We start from the raw sequence: 22,172 nt of genomic DNA, 5'->3' as shown, positions 1-22,172 counted from the left end.
CCCCGGCCCACTTTGTACTGGACCCAAGACCCGCGCCAAGGAGAAGAAAATGTCTGAGGATGTACAATGAAAGTCCAAATGGCTTAGAGATGTTGCCGAGGATGATTCTGTCCTCAGCATTCCAGAATCCAGAAGGAGAGAACGGCACACCCTCAAAGGTAGCCTCCCAAAGCGCTCCCCGAAGAAAGGACGAGTACAGAAGGACGCACCCAGGGGTATGGTGTAGGAGCAATTCAAGGAAAAACTGTCACCTCCACATTGAATGCGCCCAACTAACGTTCTGGCCGCATTAATGAGGAAATGACCCCTGAACAGTGCGGCCTTGGTTGCTGCAACTCACAGAGGGCTTGGGAATGTGGCTGATAGGACAAGCACTCGAGTAATGACCTGCACAATCAACAGGTGGAGGGTCAAGATCGACTGGAAAGAAGTATATAATGCGAGAGACCCTCCAAGAAGGGGGGATCGCGAAAAAAGAGCAGGAAGAGAGAAAAAGGAGAAAATTGCAGCAGTCTACATGGTCTTGAAAACCACTGTAACCTAGTACTGAAAGTAGAAGGAGAAGAATACCAAGCTCATCGGATGAAATGCCCGAGGACAACATTTCATGCTTGAACCCATTTCCTTATTGGTCTGTTGGCACCTAACCGTGTTTAGTGATTGTGGTTCAGACTAACACTTAGTTCTTAAGCCCATTCTCTAAAAATTCATTGTATTGGGTCAGTTGGGCTTGAGACCTTTCGACCAATAGAAGGAGCACTCAAATCCACCCCCTACAAATAACATTAAATTTCTTATATACTATCTTTATAACTCAATAAGATAACATCTATGAAATCAAAGAAAATATAAAAATATAACAACTTAAAAATACAAAACTAAATCACATCAACCTAAAGTTGAGTTATAAAAAAAAAAAAAAAAAAATTCATCAACTTAAAGTAGAGATGTAAGAAAAATAGTAAAATCCACCAAAAAATGGAAAAAAAAAAATTGAGAGAGAAAGAGAGAGAGAGAGAAATAATTTTTTGTGTGTGAGAAAACTATGCATAGAATGAGCAAATTTATAGTAATAGGATAGGAATAAGAAGAGGTAGAAATAAAATGAAGATAAAGGAATAGAGGAATAGTGACATTAAGGTAGATAGTAGTAGGGATATGAAAAGGTAAAAAGAAAGGGGAAAGTTGGAGAATGTATGAAAATAAGTTGAAAAATTAATAATGGGAAGATGATGATGAGTGAGAGAGAGAGATAAAAGATGATTGGCAATAATATGGCTCAACTGGAGTATAGCAACAATAAATACTACGCTTCAGCTTTTAGATGTATACTAGTAATTGGCCCGTGCTTCACATGATTTTTTTATTCAACTTATTATAAGTAGACATGTTATGGGAAAAAAAACACTATTTATTTGAGAGAAAATTTATTATTATATATGAAAGTTTTTTGTTGTTATCTTACTTGGTCCTCTATTAATTGTGTCTGAATTTTATTAGAATGTTTTTTCCCTTTAAATACATAAGTTTTATCTGTGTCTGTGTGTGTGTGTATAACTCCATTTGCATTAAGATAAATGATGTGGGAAGCTTTGTAGCTCTCCTTTTATAGCTAACTAGTCGCTAACCCGTGCGATGCACGGGAAAACTATTAGAAAATAAATTTAATCCGTCTTTTTGTTCTATTAAATATAATCTTTCTTTTATTCTTTTAAAGTTTAGGTCTAATGATAAAAAACAATCATTGTGTAACGGACGTAATAGATTAACATTTTATTGAAACTATAAAAAAAAGGGTATAACATCATTTTAAATAGTAAATCTATAGTTTTATAACATCTTAAACTTTTTTTTCTTAATGGCATAATGTGTTAGGATCACAAAGGAGTTTGTGTAAAATCTAACTGTGAAAAGTTGTTCTTAGAGGTTCAGAAATGCATTAATTTTGTTAAATAAAAGCATAACTTTTATCACATTTTATAATAACTTTACAAATTTATAGCATTTATCTTTTAGTTAAGGTTGTATTAGAGGATTGGAGTTTTTCTTGCCCAATTGACATAAAGCTTGAAAAGCAAACAGTCCCAAAAAACATGCAACTACTTCACAGTCTTGGCTTTAGTGTTCTTGGAACCAAATGCTTACTAAACATTAGATTTTCTATATCAAATTGTTGCACACTCTAAATGCTTTTATTCATCTGTTAACAATTTCCACAATTACTACAACAGGGCATTGAAAAAAAATTATATAGCAATAGTAACTAATAATGTTAGGTCTATCTTTATCTTAAAGCTAAGATAGTAATGTTTGAGGGAACATTTCAACTTAATGGGGTGCAAACAAAATGCAAATCAAACTAAACTCTTAGGATAAACCACTACTATAAAATAAAAAAATAAAAAATGCAGGTCCTCCCATTCCTTCTTGCAAGCCAATAGTAGCTGCAAGAGTTATCCCGATTGCTCAATTCCATGAGAGTATTCCACCTAATGGTCTTGACGCAAGCATCCTCCTCCTTTATCCCATCCCCTGCAAGTTAAAATTTTTAAGAATGAAAATTGTTAATTGCTGGTTTCAAGCAAAAGTTACATTTGTACAAAATATAAGTAGCCTAACTCATTTGCTTGAGGAAAGAAAGACCAACACCTCAGTTAGAAATTTCTGACTACAAATAGGAAATTACTTCAATTTAGCTGAAAAAAAGAAAAGAAAATGCAAAGTCTACAACGCTTCCCAAACCTAAAAGAAAATAAAAAGAATGAAAGAAAATGTTCATCAAAGCATCATTCACAGTAATATATATAAAAGAGCCCAAAAGAACTACAAACAACCAAATCAATTAAAAAGTAACAATATTCACACAAAAAAAAGAGCCTCATATGAGGATTATGCTACTCTTTAAGTTTTTTTTTTTTTTTTTTTTTTTTTTTAAATTTAAATCTCACTTATCAAAAAGTAGAAGTTTTTTTTTTTTAATCTCTCACCATTTTGTGAGTTCCACCATCAATTGGAAACAACTGGAGTTTCAGCTTCATAGGAGTTATTATTCTCAACAAAAATTTTTTGCAAAAAGGAAGGCAAAGGAGGCAGAACTTTGCCAACAAAATTAGAATCCTTTTGGTCTGGAATTTAGATTGGAACAAATCACACCATCAAAAACTTTAGATGTTTAGAATTTAAATCCTTTTATGAATACAAAAGGAAAAAAATAGGCACCCTCCTAGAGCACCTAGGTCATGTTCAACCTCTTTATCCACAACTACCTGCTACAATTGCTCAGTTGCATTGAAAACCAAAGAAAACCCAACAAATGCAGCTTTTTTGCATTTATTATATGTATATGATGAGATGACACCAGCTAATTTCCATTTTAATGACCTTCATGAAATATTAACATTGTGCATTTGTGATGCTGCAAACAGCAAGATTAAAGATGGTTAGTCACTATGGTTCTTTTGTCAATCATAGTAACAGGGTGCTAAGTAAACTGCTTAGCCCCTCAGGGGTGAAAAGCCCTTGAATTAAGCATCTCTTATGAATGAAAGTATATGCAGCCAATTACAACAATTTAACCCAACAGAGCAAGTTGTTAAACAATTGTTTTTGTTGAAAATAAATAATTTTCCTTTGAAACAAATGGAAGCTCATTTAGCAAATATATGTTCCTTGGAAAATAGCAAGACGTAGATATAATGGAAGATGTAGCCCACTTTATCAATGAAGAAAAGCCAAAAGAATTGGTGCATAGAAACGTGATTTTATCAAAAATTTCTAATAGCCATTAGTCACAACAGCATGCTAAATTCACATATGTTTCTAAAAGAAATTTCACTGAACACATGGTATGAACAATAACGCTGAAGAGTGTAGGACTACCACAATACTATTAATGCCGACTCCCCAAAATAGAACACCAAAACCTTCTCGTAGCAAACTCATAAATAATAAATTAATAATTGACACTTTGAGACTTTGTAAATACTAAGTGGTATTTAAAATAAAGAAAAAAACCACAGATTGAAAGAAAAGGAAAAAAATATTACATTGGTTTAAAGCAAGTATAGAGTGGTCATGAAGTCCCTCTAAAGATGCTTCTTTCATAATCACGTGAAATTTGAATATGAAATCTGAAGAATTGGCTCCTTTAGGATATGGAATTCTGGAATGTGTGAGCAACTGAAAGGTGTGTGTCTAATGTTTCTTCACCAATCTGAAAGGTAGGTTTGCTCATGCTATGATAGAGGCTAAGGTTTTCAACTTTCTTATTAAAGATTATAAAAATGTCTTTGATTTATATTTATTGGTTTAATACGTAAAAACAGTAACTTTGTAATTTTATTGGTAGGTTTTGAACTCATGACCTCTTTCCTTTATCCACTCCCACGAGAAGAGGAAGTGTCATTTGATTTGAGTTACAATTCATTGGGATATGCTTCTAGTCCATGAGTATTTCTAATTGAAGAAAATCCTATGCAGGGACTGTGGCAGAACCAAAAATTAGCATTGCTGTTGAACCATTGTTGCTTAATGCTGTTCGTGGGGAAGATGTTGAAAGACCCCCGGTTTGGCTCATGAGGCAAGCAGGGAGGTACATGAAGGCATGTTTAAACAGAGATCTTTGGATAACAATTCTTATGTTCATGGCCCATTTTTTAGAGAATATATTTAGATGCCTTTTCTATAAAACTTCTATTACCTATACCAAAAAAAAATCATGCCTTTTCTTGGATTTGTATAGCACCAAACCTGCAAATTCAGAATGTCTGAGTTTCTTATACTTTGTGTTTTTTTACTTGTTGGACCCTCATTTTATTTCTAAAATAAAGGACCAGAAGTGGTCTTCTCTTTTGCCTCAGGATGAGGATCATGTTACTACTTTGGAATACTAATTTGTTTTTTTAAGTGGTCCAACTACTTCATTAGTCACTATCCTAGATTTCCTTAGAATTGTTTTGTTTACTTTACATCCCATTCATTTGTTATTTGTTCATAAGCTATATTTCTACATAAATTTGGGTTTTAATAGTCTTTTAAGTAAAGTTACCTAGAGAAAGTTGACTGCTATGTCTGATCTGTAGATCACTAATTTTCACAATGTTCTGCTTTATCAGATCGGCTGTATTTTGAAATTTCCATAATTTTTTTGTAGTATCTATTTCTTTTATATCTTTCACTGCTGAGAGAAGGTTAATCTTGCATTCCCTATAGCACTGCAATGCATATATGACATTAGTTCCCCCTACATAACTTGGACCTCATTTATTGACAATTTCTTGTGATAGAGCTACCAAATTATCAGTGAGAAGTATCCTTCATTTCATGAAAGATCAGAAAATGTTGATCTAGTTGTGGAGATTTCACTACAACCGTGGAAAGTTTTTAAGCCTGATGGGGTAAGATTCCTTTCTGGAAATCATTCCAACATTTCTTTCTCTCTAAGGAATTTCATGTTATACTTCTTTTTTCTCTTTGATTTAGTTGGTTGTTATCTCTTATTAGATTTCTTTCACATTGATTGAAAAATCGAGGCCAATGAAAATGTATCCAAATCAGAGTAGTGCTTCCAACTTTTCTACTTATCATAAAAAAAATCACTTATAAAGTTCACAGACATTATATCCTCAGCCAAGTTCACAGACATTATATCCTCATCATATAAAGGCTATGAAATTGAACAAAAACCGAATAACCCAGCATCAAAATCAACAATAAGAAAATGTAAAAAAAAAAAAAAAAAACGCTCTCAGACCATCCACAAAAACCCATCTACACACTAAAATAAATGAATAAATTCTCAACATTTGGATAACCAAAAAAATCTAAAGCGCATCCAAATTTGATTTTCACATCTTTCCCCTTCATTTCCACAGGAACCAAACAACTTCTAAGAAACCCAACGACCCAGAATCGAAATCATCAAGAAGGAAACGAAAAAAAAAAAGTGATGGATTAGTAAAATACCAACCGTAACCAAACGCGGAGGTACCGTAAGTCGTTTTTGTAACGGCGATCGGAATCGAAGGTCTGCGCACACTTCTGCAAAAACCGTGGCAGCTTCTTATTCAGAACTTGCGAAGGCAGCGAATCCTTCATCTTTCTGATCCCTCTGTATATACAAAAAGCCAAACAATCTCACTTTTTAAAACCATTAACAGAGCTACCCACAAAGAGAGAGAGAGAGAGAGAGAGATAAAGAGGTATACCGGAGCCATATGGTTGGTGATGCCTTCTTTCTATCTCAAACCTGACAGTGTGGGGATGGCTTCTAGGCAGGATTGATTTTCAGTGTTGGGTTTTGGGGAAGGAGAACGTAGAGAAAAAGAGAACAGAGAGGAACGGCAGAGCTTTTTTTGTGCTTATGTTTTTTTATGCTTAGGTTTTTATCGGGTTTTAGGAAAGGCTTTTCTTTGCTTTTTTTTTTTTTTTTTTTTTCATTTATGTTTTTTTTTTAATATTGTGCTGACGTGGAAATTTGTGGGAGCTTCAAAAGTTTCGGTTATATATATATATATATATATATATAGATTAAAAAATTAAATTTTCAAATACAACTCCTTCAGAATCAAGAGATGGGAAGCTCATGAATTCCATGTCTCTCTCTCTCTCTTGGCTTCAAAATTTTGTTGAACTTTTCGGTGACTTTATATCTATGAAGAACATCAACAACAAAGTTAAAATAAACTATTTTATTTATCAAAGGAAATAGAAAATAACTTCAAAATGGGAAAAAAAATTGTTAGAATGCGAAATGTAAAAGATTAAATAACCTAAAAAAGAATGAGAAGTTAACAAAGCCATACCTTTATCAAGATTTTTATGTTGCAATTGGAATTTGTAGTGTTATATGTTAATATATAGTGTAACTATGATTTAATAATAAAAACTAAGGTTTTTGGATTACAAACAAAATATGATAGATTTTAATTTTTACAAAACCTAGCTTTTAGATCTTCTTTTCTCTTGATTTTTTAAGTTTTTTATGTTTTGAGAGGAAAGAAACATAAAAGGGTAGTTGTGCGCGCCAAAAATGAGGTTGTTGGGTCGATAATCTCTTGGGCTTACAATTTATTTGTGATGTGGGCTTTGGATTTCCTATCCTGGGTAGTTTCAAACGTAGAGACCTAATAATGTGACCTTACCTATGAATTCCTCTCCTTTCTCTCTTTTTGCTCTCCGGTGCTCTCACTCTCTGCCTCTTGTTTCCTCTGGTAACTCTTCAACAACCTCTTATTCCTCATTCTCATTTCTTATTTATAGCCCAAGATTAGTTGGGGGGGGGGGGTTATGATTACTCTAGGATATTAGTGGGCATAGGGGTCCAATTCCATTGTTTCAAAGTGGGTGTTTAGGTGGGAGTGGGAGGAGTGGCATTGGAACTGCTTCCCACCTCAGAAGAGTTGCTTGGCAGCGATACTCCCTAAGGCATTGTTGGGCAGCCGAGAAGTGGTACCCCTGAGCAGTCGCTTTCTTGTCCGGGATATAGTTGATTGGGCAAGGCCCAGGTAATGAAACATGATGTGTACAAATTAAGATTATTCACCCAATGGGCTTTAGGTTGGCATGAGGCTTGGGCCTACGGCCCTAGTAGGCCTAGTACCCGGCCTCGGACAAAGGGATTGGGGTTATGGGCCATACCGTTGGGTTGAAATTCAAGGCTTAAGTGGGCCTAGGGACCCTTGTGCCATACAGTAGCAAAAATACAAATTTATCCATGTTTTTAACAAAGGTGGATAACTGGAGACAGATAGAGTTTACCTTAGGTGGGTAAAGTGTCTATTTTTAAACCACAAGTAGGTAAAGTATTTTTCGGGCAAACCACAAGTAGACAAAGTGAAATTTTCCCTTTAAATATTTATCATTTTAAGCTAATTTCTAATGCATATTTTGTTTGTAATTTTTAGCCCAAAATTAAGATTTTGATCCCAAAAAAATCCATACTTTTCAACCCAAAAATTAAGAAATTAAAAAGATGGACATTTGAGTCCAAAACTTTTTTTTAAAATAGAATTTTGGACCAAAATGGACTAAATGGACCGAGAAAGACCGAATCGACTGATGTGGACTGAATGGACCAAAGCAGATGAAAAGGACCAGTGTGGACCGTATGAAATAAATGGACTGAAGTGGAACGAATGAACCATTTGGCTCATTTTGGTCCATTCTGTCCATTTCGGCCCAATTCGGTTCACTCAATCTACTTTGGTCCATTTTAGACTAATTATGCCTTAAATTGATTCTTTTTGTAAGTTGTCTTTTTCAATTTTGGCTCAATTTTTTTTTTCTCTCTCTCAATTTTGGGGTTAAAAAGTATGAAAATTTATTCTATTTTGGTCAAACTCTTTAGTTTTGGGCTAAAAAATACAAACAAAATAGGCATTATAAATTAGAGATATGAACCTTAAAAAGAATAATGCTAGAGATACAAACTATTTTACAAAAAAATTTACAAACTACAGTTGTGGTGAATAATTATTGGTAAATGAAAAAGTGATATTAATGGTGGACCTAGATGAAAACCAATAAAATGTTGTAAAATAGTTTGTGGTTATAGTATTACTCCCTTAAAAAAGAGTAACAAAAATGAGAAATATTCAAAATATTACCTTAAAATTCAAGTTTTAAAAATATAAGGATTATACTTATATTTGGAAAGAAAACAATTCAAGTTTTAAAAATATAAGCATTATACTTATATTTAGGAAAAAAAAAAAAAAACCATATGAATAACTAAATAAGTCATGTGACTAAAAAGTACATGTAAATGGTTTTATGGTTTTATCAATGGTTAATGTAAATGGAATTTTCCTCCCTTTGAAGGTATATTTTTTTCAAAACTCATTTGCATCAAAGGGTTTGTTTTAAGGTAGTGATGCCCTCAACTTTCACAACTAAGCTAGCCCCATACTAGAGTCTGGAAGGAACATGATACCAAATAATGGTCAGGGTCCCCATGAAACTATTATAACATTTTTGCAAACCGAACAAAGCACAAAATTCTATGAGGAAAAATATATTTGATAGAGTTGCTGACATGCTCCCTAGACAGATGTCACTCAATCACAAATAGCAATCTTTAGCCAAGTCAATTTTCTTATGCTCGAAGCAAATAAACGTTAAGGTATGTCATTATCAGGGAAGTATCAACCTCCTCCAATACTCAATCCCTATGTTACATCATGTATCCCCTTTTATTTTTCTATAGGAAATTTCTGCTTTCTATCTACCCTATAAGTTCAGATTCTCAAAGATTAGAGGTATAAAGCCAATTCTAGTGAAGGTGGAGTCAGAAACACGTTATGCTTTCTAGTCTCTTCTCAAAATAGGTGTCTAAAGACTCCAGCTTTGAAATCCTTGAAAGTTCTTATTAGCCCCTTTGACAAATAATATTAAAAGTCAGTCACCTACATAACCGAACTTCAAAAATTAGTATTTTCTTCCTAAAGCTAAACTACAGAAGAAGATTCCAAGTCTCCAGGTCTGAACACAGACTTTTATTAAGCATGCCAAATGCCAAGTACCACGCGTTAGAAACCTGTTAGAAAGTAGGATAAGTTGTTGAGCCACATAACCGACCATTCATTTTGTCTCTATCTTGATTGATTTCCCTAGAAAAGCCAATACATCTCTCTCCCCTTCTCCACCAAACCAATCAAAACTTAAGTCAGTTAAGTGCTACAAGATAACAGAAATCCACAGGCATTTCCAGCTTATATTTGAACTTGAGAGCATCCAATTCCAATGGCTTTTACAAAAATGCAGATGGGTCTGGTCCTAGTCTTGGTGACTATGCTCTGGGCAGGAGCTTCGGCTCAGTCGAGTTGTACAAATGTGATCATCAGTATGTCACCATGCCTTAACTACATTACTGGCAACACCTCAACCCCATCTTCAGGCTGCTGCTCACAGCTTGCTAGTGTAGTCCGCTCACAACCACAATGCTTGTGCCAAGTCCTTAATGGAGGTAGCTCCTCATTGGGGATCAACATCAACCAAACTCAGGCTCTAGCCTTGCCTGGTGCTTGTAATGTTCAGACCCCACCTCTCAGTAGCTGTAATGGTAAGAGCCCATATTTTAACTGTTAAAATTAGTAATTTACCCATCAAAACTGCTTGTTTAGCTTGTGGATGGATTTAAAATTCTCATAAACGAGCATCATTTTCATCTATGCTAACTTTTGAATATCGGCAGCTGCTTCACCATCCAACTCTCCTGCAGGATCACCAACATCTTCGGATTCAGGTACAAACTGCTTCATCATTTGTTCGATTGTGCAAAATTATCATGATCAATCAAATTTTGACTTATACAAACCAAATTCTAGATTCAAAAAGTTCAATCCTTACAAAGAACCTTAAGAAATAAGTGACATTGAACAAGTTCTATTAAATTTATACTCATCAATGAAACATCATTGGATTTATTTATTTATTTTCTTAATTTGTTCATTGGTGGTTCACTTGTGTAGGAAGTGGATCTAAAACCGTGCCATCAACAGAAGGTAGTACATCAGCTGGAAGTTCCATCAAGTTGTCAATTTCTCAACCCTTCTTCCTTATATGTGCAGCAACAGTTGCTTCAACCTTCACAACGTACTGATCTTCTCATTTGTCAGCCTGCCTTTTGCAGCACCACATTCCTACCTATTCTTGATTAATGATGACTATTATTGTATTCTTCATTTATTATAAGAGTTCCCTTAGGTTGTGGGGTTCATTTATATTTTATTTTTTGTGGCCTCTTTCAGGGGTTGATATGGTTTTGTATTACTGAGGAGACATCTTGCTCTCTTCCCTTCTTAATAAAGACGATTTCTGGGTTATATGTAAATTATGTAATACAACACCTAACATATAAAGTATAAACAAAAACCAATTAAGTTATAAGATATTAAAACTGACCAAAACGAAAGGCAATGATTCCAGAAGTTCTTCATTGAAAAAATCAACCTTAGAAATCTTTGGTATTTAAGCAGAACATTATTGAAGCATGTATATTACCTTTATGCCAATGCCGCTCATTCCGAATGGTGTCTCTGAGCCTTTTGGTTCGAGCAATGACACTGCCGTTGGTTGGGTGGAACGGTCTCTGATTGATTCTGCATGTTATAAATACTGATTTATAAGTTTTTGTATAAGACTCAAAAAGGCTTAAGCCTTTGGTTTGACCCATTATCCAAAAGACCCAAGCTCAATGAGCATGTATTCAATTATGTTATATAAACTACTAATTATTCTTATCATTATTTAATATGTGACTACACATATGCTAGAGAATTATTTTCAATGTGGGACTACACATATACTAGATATTATTTAAAAAGTCTATCAAGATCTGTGGCAATGCAAAATGGGAGGTGAAGCCGTGTGTTCCGTGTATACTTTGATAGATCGTGTTTGTATAATATTTCCTAATATTATTGTAAATCTTACTATTTGGATTTTGGAATATAGTAGTGATCATAAGTCCATAGGTTGCTATCACCAATTATATATGATAACTTCAGGCTTTTCCGAACGCAATTTTTTCATAATTTTTTTTTTTCTCGTGTAGCATCCATGATTGTTGAATCATATAATCCGACGGCCCTGATATAATTAGCCTCAGCCCAAATCAATATATATCAGGTTTTATTATACTCTACTTTTGCATGTTTTTTTCCGTGTTATATTTGGTTGAGGGGATTGTTGCCATACTACATATTCAGGAGAGGCAGTCCATCATTTTTAATATAGGTAACTTAATAGCCTTCATATTTCTTAGTAACCATACGAGAAACAACTCTAGCAAGAGTTGTTTTACCAATTCCCCCATCCCCCAAACCCCTAAAATGCGAATATCGTTAAACTCTATAGCCAAATATGACTTCAATTTCTTTACTCGAGATTCTATTCCAACAAGGTCTTCAATATCTTCTGAGAACGCACAACTCAGTTCATGCCATAACTCATCCACAATATTTTGGATAAATTTTGACTCAGACCTGCAATTGAGAGAGTATGACATTTGGTGAGCTTATGATAGTTGAAATCCAAAGTTCCACTCTATTGGGTGAAACCAGAAAAATTTAAATAATTAACTTTGCTCAAGACATATTTGAAAGAAATATGAAAATATAAATTAATTGGATCAAATCAAAATTGAAAGAAACATGAACGCGTATATAGGTATGCCTAAGGTTCACAACAAGACTAAAGATAAGAAGAGTATGTTTTGAATATTTAAAAGAAAGAAAATTTCATATTTGATTACCTATCCTGTAAATGCCACCCCTTAAGATTGGTCACTTCTTTCAAAGTAGCTCTCTTGGTTTGCACCTTCTCTATGTGATCCTTGAAATGCTCCTCATGTTTAGCAAAGGCTTGGGCAAAACTTCCTATTTGCTTACGCACATTAGATGGATCCACATCATAAAAAATTGGCCAAACAGTTGTTCCTATCTCTCTCATGCCTTCAATGATTTTTGCAAGTTCATCCAACAACTATGTAGAAGATGCATAGTTTCTTGAAAGTTCATCCAAGTACTATGTAGAAGATGCATAGTTTCTTGAGAGAATGACAATTGCAAATTTGGATTCTTCTATTGCTTTCAAGAGCTCTAGTGAAATGGATTTACCTCTCTCAAGTTTTTCTTCATCTCTAAAGGTGACAATGCCCTTTTGTTTCAAGGTAGCATATAGATAGTCTGTAAAACCATTGCGGGTATCTTCACCTCTAAAACTGAGAAAGACATCATATTTCCATTATGGGGTTGAAGATGAAAATGATGAGGAAGATGAGTCTTTTTGAGTGCTTATGGAAGCCATTGGAAATATGCTGGCAAAAAATAAAATAAAAAAGAAGAAGAAGAAAAAAGAGAGGGTACATTCAGGAATGTACCAAGCTAACGTACATTGCCAACACACAACATTAGCACATTCCAAAGCTCAGACCCCTATCTAGTCCAAATCACAGAACCCACTGACCACTAGACCCAACCCACACCAAGCTGAAGCCCACACATAAACCTAGAACTCAAAACTCCCTCCCTCCCTTTCACCGACTCTCAACCCCATCATCTGTTTCCAATGAATAATCGTATCATGTCCTAATATATCTTAGAACCACGATTTATATAAAAAGTGCATTCCATTAAAATATAAAACTGAAGTAAAAAATTAGAAGGAAAATATATTGGAGAAGAGGGAAAACAATTTGTTGTGGATATTTTATTTCAAGGAGAAATAAAAACATGGATGTATGCAAGAAGAGTAGTAACTTACAGTTTGAAGAATTGTAGCAATTGGTTTCTGTAAAGCTCTAAAACTTCTTGAAACAAAGTGTCTGGATACAGGTCTAATTAATAGAACAACTTCTTATTTTGTACTATTTGTTTTTGTGCTTAGGAAATGCTCTCAAATATTATTCCAACCTTTTCTCATACCGTTACTACCACTAACGGTTATTATTGAATGAATTTGTTCTTCTTCTCTATTTTTTTTTCTTTTTTTTCTTTTTTTATCTAAGATAGAATTTCACTCTAACATAATATAAGTGTATATATGTGCGAAGTTCCTTTCTTGAGACTTGAACTCCAACCCTTGCCTCTCACATCCCACAAACACTTATACTTATGAAGTGACTATCACGCTAAGATGCGTAGTGGTGAATGCATTTATTCTTGACTTTGTTTTTTTGGTTTCTTTAAGCTTGACTTATGCAAGTAATTAAGAGGATGATCTTATCACAGCGCACCTTTGGTGGTAACTTTACAAATACAAAGTTTTTGTGGGGAGAAAGAAGGAAAGGACCGGAGTTCAAGTCTTCCAAAGAGAAATTTACACACTTATACACCTAATTTAGGATAAAGTAGAATTTCTATCTTGTTAAAAAAAATTTTTAAAAAAAAGGGTGAAAAAGAAGGGTAAATTCCTAGAAACCTGTATAAAGTTTTGCTTCCACTTTATTGTCCTTTTTTAACATCTTTTTGATGTAGTCTTTACTTGCTTTAGTGGGAACTTTTTATTTTTTAGATAAGTCCTTTAGTGGGAAATCTGATGACAATTGCACATTCAGTGTTCGAGAAAAGAAAAGAAAGGAAGGATTATCTTCTTGGTGGCCCAATTGTAATTTTTTTTTTTTTTTTTTTTTTACTTTACCAGCTATAAAGTCCTATTTATATTGCATTTTGACAAATTATAAAGTTCTATTATTTTTCTCTTGGAGATGAGTAAAGTTCTATTCATATTTATTCTCAGAAAAAGAAAAAAAAAATATATACATATATATATATATATATATATATATATATATATATATATATATTGCTTTCTTCTCAAATGGTAGAGTACGTGGTCCATCTTACTAAATATTTATTAAAAATCTAGATACCAAATATCTATTAAATTTTTTTCCTTTTTAAAATCTTTTTGATGTAGTCTTTACTTGCTTTAGTGGAAACTTTTTATTTTTAGATAAGTTCTTAAGTTCTTTAGTGGAAATTTGATGACAATTACACATTCTGTGTTTGGGAAGAGAAAAGAAAGGAAAGATTATCTTCTTGATGGCTAGCTATAAAGTCCTATTTATATTGCATTTAGACAAACTATAAAGTTCTATTCTTTTTCTTTTGGAAATGAGTAAATTTCTATTCATATTGCTTTATTCCCAAAAAAAAAAAAAGTTGCTTTCTTCTCAAATGGTAGAGGACGTGGTCCAGCTTACTAAAAATTTAATAAAAATCCAGATACCAAATATTTATTAAATTTTTTTTCCATGTGACACCCATAATTTTTTTTTTTTTTTTGATAACAGCATGTGACATGCATAACGGCTTTGGTGAAATCTGTAAACATTATGACTAAAGTCTAATAATACATCCACTAATTAATTTAATATAAGCAGTTCATAATTACTTTAATTTTTCTACCAAAAAAATAATAAATAATTACTTTAATTTTTTTTCATCCCCCAAATGACTTCTTGTTCCATAGTTTCTTTTATATTGAAGCATCGATAACCAAAAAATAAAATAAAATAATATACTTAAGATCATTGATAAGAAGTTAATATAAATATAACTTCTTTTCAAAAAAAAAAAAAATATATATATATATATATAACAAAGGTACAATAAATTATATACTGATGCTTAAGTTTCCTTTAAATTTCAGTCAACTGGGTTAATACGCAGAAACTCTTTATCTTTTTTTCTTTTTTTTTCCCCTTTCTCCTGACACGCGAAACACTGGGGAGAAATCAACCAGAAACAAACGAGTTTCCCAACTTGAGTGAGAGAAAGGTAATAATGTTTGAATCAATCATACCCAACAACTCTCCCTTTAATCTCTCTGTTGAAAGAGACAAAGTTTGGCACATGGCACCACATATAAAGAACCAAATACAAGAAGAAGTGTGTTGCAGAGAGTTAGAGAAATTGTATTGGCTTGTCAGAAGAACTGAGTTTGCAGAGAGTTTAGACGAAGGCTATTGGTGTGTCTTAATGAATTTAATGGAGTGGTAGGAAGGAAAAGAAGTCCACTATCAAACCTCTCTAAACTCTAAAGCCATGCCCGAATCTTTTTTTGGATGAACTTTTTTTTTTTCTCTGATATTTTGGTGCATTTCTTTTTCTGTTGTACTTTTTGTTGTGCATCTTTGTGGATTTTGGGTAATGGGGTAAGGTTTTTGTAAAAAACAAAAAACAAAAATAATAATAATAATAATAATAATAATATTTTTGTTTGTTTGTTTTTTTTTTTTTTTTTTTTTTTATGATCTCCTGATTCGAAATATTTAATTAATTTCATAGGGATGACACAAAGTATAGCATCGATTTAAATTGCCGAAATTTGGAACTCTCTTCCATCAATGTCAACTAGGATATGGTCCTCCAGGAGTTGGTGCGAACTTTCCTCTTGCGTTAAGCAATGCATCCTTTCCTAAGGACTAATTTTCCTTCTCCTAACATTCTTATGTGAACTTCTCAAAGGGCTTCATATAATCAAACCACAATATACTACTCCTAAAATGCGGAGGAAATTTCCCGTAATCCGCTCCATGTATCCTACTTTCTCCATTAACCACATACATCACCCATGATGGTGGTGGACTCGAACAAGTAGACTCACTTCAAACTCTCTATAAAAGGAGTAAGTCTCATTCACCCAAGTTAAGTTCAACCATTTACTATTTTACATCCTTGTATTCTAAAGAGAAAACTGACTTAATCGTCGAAAGGTCTTTGGTTGAGTTACACTGGTCACCCTCGACAGTTTTTTCTTTATTTTTAGGACCTACAGCCATCACCATAGCCCAAAGCATTCCAACCTATTGATTTTTGTGTATAATAATAATAATAATATATATATATATATATATATATATATATATATATATATATATATATATATATTCGGGACGGACCTAAGATTTTAAGTTAGTGAGGGACAAAGTATAAAAAAAAAAAAAGTCCAAACAAATATCCATATAGTATTAAGAAGCAATCATCTACCAACAAAGATAAAAACAAAAACAAAATAATGTTTTTTTTAATACTACGCTAGCTAAGATTTTTTTTTTTTTTTTTTTTTTTTTTTTTTTTTTTTTTTTAAGTTAGGGCATTCACAGTGGTGGTGATAAAAATTTTAGTTTTTAGTACCTTAAAAAGCTACCTTATCTATTTTATCATCTCACTTTACATTACACCCAATATCAAATGTTCTTTTTTTTTTTTTATCACTTCATTTAAAATAATATAAACAACTCATTAAAATAATAAGGAAGAGAGGGAATTTGAGTTTTTTAATTAAAGGAAGAAATATAATCCTAATAAAATATTGTATTTTATTCTTAACAACTTGCTACAGTCAACTAGTATTTATATCAGTTTACTGTAATTGCCAAAAATTTAGCTTTAACTTCTCCAATAACATATGATTTTTTTTGTTCTTTGGTTGTAAAATAGTTTTTTGCTAAAATACAATTACCATTGTTAATATTTTTATTGTTTTTGTTAAGTTTTTTGGTTAAATAGTTGCTATTTGAGTTAAGCTAACTAAACTGATTGGGAAAAATAGACTCAATTACAAAAATGAAATATAGAATGACTAAAAAAAATTGGACCCCACCTGGATCCGTCCCTTTTATATATATATATATATATATTGGGCATAAGCAGAACATTACTGTGGGTGTCTTCGAGCCGTTTGGCTCGAGCAATGCCACTGCCATCAGTTGGGTTGAACGGTCATAAGTATGCTTCAATGTCATTCCTAATGGTGATTAGATGGGAGATTGTTCATCTCATTTTTACACTTGCTGTGGGTTGAACGAGATGATTAAGACTTTGCTTGGGTTGAACGGTCATGTGGTTGAGATGATTAAGACTTTGCTGTATTAGGAAGAGATAGAGAGAGGAAGAGAGGGGATAAATAAAAAATACAGTGAGGCGTAAGTTCTTGTATAAGACTCAAAAAGGCTTCAGCCTTTTGGGTACCCAAGCTCAACGAGCATATATTCAATTATATTATATAAACTAGGGTAAACTACATAATTAGTCCCTATCCTATATACTATATTCCAATTTAATCCATAATCTTTCAATTGTGTCAATTTGGTCCCTAACATTTTAATATCGTGTCAATTTAGTCCCTAACATTATTTTTTAGATGAAAATTTATGACATGTCTAATGGTCAAAACAAAAAAATTAGCTTTCATTGATGAGACAATAAACTTAAATTTTATTTTGGCCGCTTGTCATGTTAGCAATTTCCATCTAAGATATAACATTAGGGACTAAATTAACACGACATTGAAAAGTTAGGGATCAAATTGACACAATTGAAAAGTTAGGGACTAAATTAAAATATAGTGTAAAAGTTAGGGACCAAATATGTAATTTACCCTATAAACTATTAATTTATCTTATCATTATTCAATATGGGACTACACATATATTAGAGAATTATTTTCAACGTGAGACTACACATATACTATAGAATTATTTGAAAAGTCTATCAAGATCTGTGGCGGTGTAGAATGGGAGGTGGAGCCGTGTGTTCCGTGTATACTTTGATAGATTGTGTTTGTTTAATATTTCTGTTTGGATTTTGGAATGTAGTAGAGAGTTAGAGAAACTGTATTGGTTTGTCAGAAGAACTGAGTTAGCAGATAGTTTAGAGGAATGCTATTGGTGTGTCTTAATGAAGTAGGAAGGAAAAAGAAAAAGGTCCACTCAGAAATCTCTGTCAAGCCATGCCCGAATCTCCGGTACACGATTTTTCTCAACACTCTTTATTTCTGATCTTGCATAGAGAGTCACGGGTTGTCTAATAAATATAGGGCTGTTTGTTATTATTACTTAAACAACAGTTTTTATTATTTAAATAATATTACATATATTTTTAAAAAATACAAATAATATTACTATAAATCTCTTACCAAACAAGTACATATGCAAGGCTTTGGTTTTGGATTTGGTTTTCTGAGTTTGCCGCGTTGAATCATGGGCCCGTTTCATTTCTTAGTCTCTTTTTATGGCCTTTTCGGCCTTTCAATACTTCTACTTTAGGCCCAAAATTTTGTCAACACCTAGCCCGTGTCACAAAGAGGCATTATTTTTAACATTGAGCAGAGCCATACAAAACTCCATCATCAAATCCCATAATGCAAAATATCAAACACCAATCAAAATTCATCACCCCAAAATCTAAATCACAATAAAAGGAGTAAAAAAGAAGTTTCAAAGGAAAGAAAAGCAACCTAAATCAGCTGAAATTTTGTAAGGGATTAAAATAAAAATTCACTCTGAAGTCTGATACCGTAAGAAAAAATTGTCAGTTTGAACCAAAATGTTAAGAATTGGACTTATTAAATGAATGACAAGGCCATTTGTACTAGATTCCGTGACAAACACTTTCTACTCAAGGATCATAGATGAATGCAGTCTTCCTAGTTAATCAATTGATTGGTTAAGGAAATTTGTATTTTAGACTTCTCAATTATATTTGGAGTCAGTCACCAACATAAACGAACTTCAAAGATTAATATTTTCTTCCTAGGCATAACTACTGAAGAAAATTCCAAGTCTCCAGGTCAGAACACATGAACTTCTAAGCACGCCAAATGTCTAGGACCACGCATTAGAAGCTCGTTAGAAAGTAGGAGAAGTTGTTGAACCACACAAACCCATCATTCATTTGTCTCTTTCTTTCTTGATTTCCCTACAAAAAGCCATAAATCTCCCCCCTTGCTCCACCAAACTAATCCAAAACTTAAGTGATACAAGATCAGAGCAATCCACAGGCATTTCTAGCACATATTTGACAACTTCCAATGGCTCATGGAAAAATGGAGATGGCTCTGGTCCTAGTCTTGGTGACTATGCTCTGGGCAGGAGCTACGGCTCAGTCAAGTTGTTCAAATGTGATCATCAGTATGTCACCATGCCTTAACTACATTACCGGCAACTCCTCAACACCATCTTCAAGCTGCTGCTCACAGCTTGCTAGTGTAGTCCGCTCGCAACCACAGTGCTTGTGTCAAGTCCTTAATGGTGGTGGCGCGTCATTGGGAATCAACATAAACCAGACTCTGGCTCTAGCCCTGCCTGGTGCTTGTAATGTTCAGACCCCACCTATCAGCCGCTGTAATGGTAAGAACACATTATAATTCTCATTTTTTTTACATTTTAGGGCCTGTTTGGTAATATTATTCTAGTAATATTGTTTAAGTATTATAGAAATACGTGTGAATAAAAAAGTATTGTAGAAATATGTGTTGTGTTATTTAAACAACACAACCAAACAGGCCTTTAATATGCTTGTATAGCCTTGTGTATGGATGCAAAATCCTCCCTGGCTACCATTTTAGACAAATATTAAATCATCATTTTCATCTCCGCTAACATACTTCCTGAATACCATTTTAGACAAATATTAAATCATCATTTTCATCTCCGCTAACATACTTCCTGAATATTGGCAGCTGCGTCACCGGCCGCCTCTCCTGCAGGATCAACAGAATCTTCAAATACAACTCCTTCAGGTACAAACTGCTTCATTTGTTCAATTACATGCAAAAATATCATGATCAGTCAAATGTTGACTCATACAAGCCACATTCTGGGTTTAAAAAGTTCAATCTTTTCAATATACCTTAATAAATAAGTGGCACTAAACAAGTTTTATTTATCATTTATTCATCAATGAATCCTCAAGGATTCATTTATCTACTTTGTTCATTCGTGTTGATGTTCACTTGTGTAGGAAGTGGATCTAAAACCGTGCCATCAACAGAAGGCAATTCATCAGCTGGAAATTCCATCAAGTTGTCGATTTCTCATCTCTTCTTCCTTATATGTGCTGCAACAGTTGCTACAGCCTTTACAACATATTGATCTCATTTGTTAGCCTGCTTTTCACAGCAAAACATTCCTACCTGTTCTTGATGATTATTACCGTATTCTTCCTTTTATGACTTCCCTTAGGTTGTGGGGTTCTTATGTATTTATTGTTTGTGACATCTTCAGGGGTTGATATGTTCTTATATTATTGAGGAGACATCTTGTGCTCTTCCCTTCTTAATAAAGATGATTTCTGCCTTATAAGTAATACAACAGACACCTAAACATATTACCAAGAAGTCATGCAGTGTCACTTCCAGTGTCATCAATAACCAATTCAACAATAAGATAGTAAACTAACCAAAATGAAACGATAAAAAGCAAGGATTCTAGAACTTCTTCACTGAAAAAATTAACTTCAGCAATCTTTGGTATTTAAGTTTGCATGACTGCCAGAAAAGAAAATTTATATGCATATCAAATTTCATTACTTCCCACTATAGTCTGTATTCCGACATGGTATTTGATCCTTCAATATACAAAAAATGATTAGCAGCTGTGACAAACCTCTAATAATGAAGTTTAAATAAGGAAAATTGTTGCTGAAAATGAATGACTGTATATATGCTGCAAATACATATCCCTATTATTTTTCAATGTTGCCTACCAACATAAGTTGTTATCATTATCACACACATTTCATCATCACTTGCACAAAAGGTAAAATAATTGATACGCTACTCGTACAAACAAGAAGCTGATTGCTCTAAACACAAGTACCATGCAAAAGCAGAAACAGATACAAGAATGGCACCAGCCCTGGACAAGGAACCTGCTCCCTTGATTTGTTTAAATTGCAACTAACTAGTAGGAAATGAAACATCCCAAGCTTCTTTGCCAAGCCAGAAACAAATGTATTTCCCAATTACATCACAAAAGGCCACTCATCATTGGTGAAAAACTTCCATCAACACTATTAAAAGCTCTTCAGTAAGGCATACTGGCAAGTGAACAAATGTCTTTTTCTTTTCTTTTTTTGCTAAGTCAAGGAAATGTTTTTCATTTCTTTTGATCCCCCTCATTGGCTCCGTGGCCTCTGCACCTGATAAGTACCAGATATAAAAAAAACACTCGCAGTGACCATTAATATATGCATACAACCAAACAAAGAAGCTGTTGCAATCAAATTAAAATAGAACTACAACCCTAAGACATGGGGTAATAATATAGATTGCGCATGTGATATCCTTTTTTTTCCTGGCCCATGTGAATTTGAGTACAAAACTTAAAACTACGGTCATAGTGTAGCTGCATTCATCATCATGTGACATATCTGCAGGAAGAAGACTTTTAATCCCCATGGATGTGCCATTAAAGATTACAGTTGATTCTATACAACTTGCACCTAGGTTCAAGCAAGCATACTCATCTAAGATATTTTTTGGTCCGATTTCCAAGCAAGTCTGAAAGTCATACCTGGAATCATTGATTAAGATTCTAATTTATGGTTTAGGAAAAGATTATTGGAGGTTTTTAATGGTTTTACCTGTTGTTTCTAAGTCAGTTTGAACCAAAATTTTTACAATCAGTGATTAAGTGAAATAAAAAGGCCAGCTGTACTTGATACTGTGACAAAATGGCTTTTAAAACCAAAAATCCATCTTGCTGGACTAGAGGCAAAACATTCATGCAATAGAAGGGCTTTGTCATAGCAGCTGGTTAGTGTAAAAGGGTAATAGTAAGGGCATAAAGATCATCTCTGATCAATCACCCTTGCCTGCCTACCCCCAATAACATTAAACATCTGTTTATATCCATTTGGCAACAATCGGAAAGCTGAAGCTAA

General features: G+C 33.5%; 2 protein-coding genes and 1 long non-coding RNA gene across 3 annotated transcripts; 2 read left to right on the top strand and 1 right to left on the bottom strand.

The window, feature by feature from the left end:
* Positions 1–2,170: 2,170 nt before the first annotated feature.
* On the bottom strand, positions 2,171–6,244 carry LOC126689472 (uncharacterized). Its single transcript, XR_007644529.1, has 3 exons — positions 6,207–6,244; positions 5,969–6,109; positions 2,171–2,532 (listed from the first exon to the last, which is right to left on the bottom strand). It is a non-coding gene; the product is annotated as an uncharacterized LOC126689472 (long non-coding RNA).
* Positions 6,245–9,604: 3,360 nt separating this feature from the next.
* On the top strand, positions 9,605–10,831 carry LOC126689469 (non-specific lipid transfer protein GPI-anchored 5-like). The gene is made up of 3 exons (XM_050384679.1): positions 9,605–10,060; positions 10,193–10,243; positions 10,470–10,831. Exons 1-3 carry the CDS (start codon positions 9,742–9,744, stop codon positions 10,598–10,600), a joined length of 501 nt encoding a protein of 166 aa, XP_050240636.1. The 5' UTR covers positions 9,605–9,741; the 3' UTR covers positions 10,601–10,831.
* Positions 10,832–19,228: 8,397 nt separating this feature from the next.
* Positions 19,229–20,590, top strand: LOC126689468 (non-specific lipid transfer protein GPI-anchored 5-like). The gene is made up of 3 exons (XM_050384678.1): positions 19,229–19,636; positions 19,969–20,028; positions 20,250–20,590. Exons 1-3 carry the CDS (start codon positions 19,318–19,320, stop codon positions 20,378–20,380), a joined length of 510 nt encoding a protein of 169 aa, XP_050240635.1. The 5' UTR covers positions 19,229–19,317; the 3' UTR covers positions 20,381–20,590.
* The last annotated feature ends 1,582 nt before the right edge of the window (positions 20,591–22,172 follow it).

The sequence above is a fragment of the Quercus robur genome, chromosome 6 (genome assembly GCF_932294415.1).
Source record: "Quercus robur chromosome 6, dhQueRobu3.1, whole genome shotgun sequence".
Taxonomy (NCBI): Eukaryota; Viridiplantae; Streptophyta; class Magnoliopsida; order Fagales; family Fagaceae; genus Quercus; species Quercus robur.
Note: the sequence above shows the minus strand (reverse complement) of the source record. Positions and strands in the feature narration are given on the sequence as shown.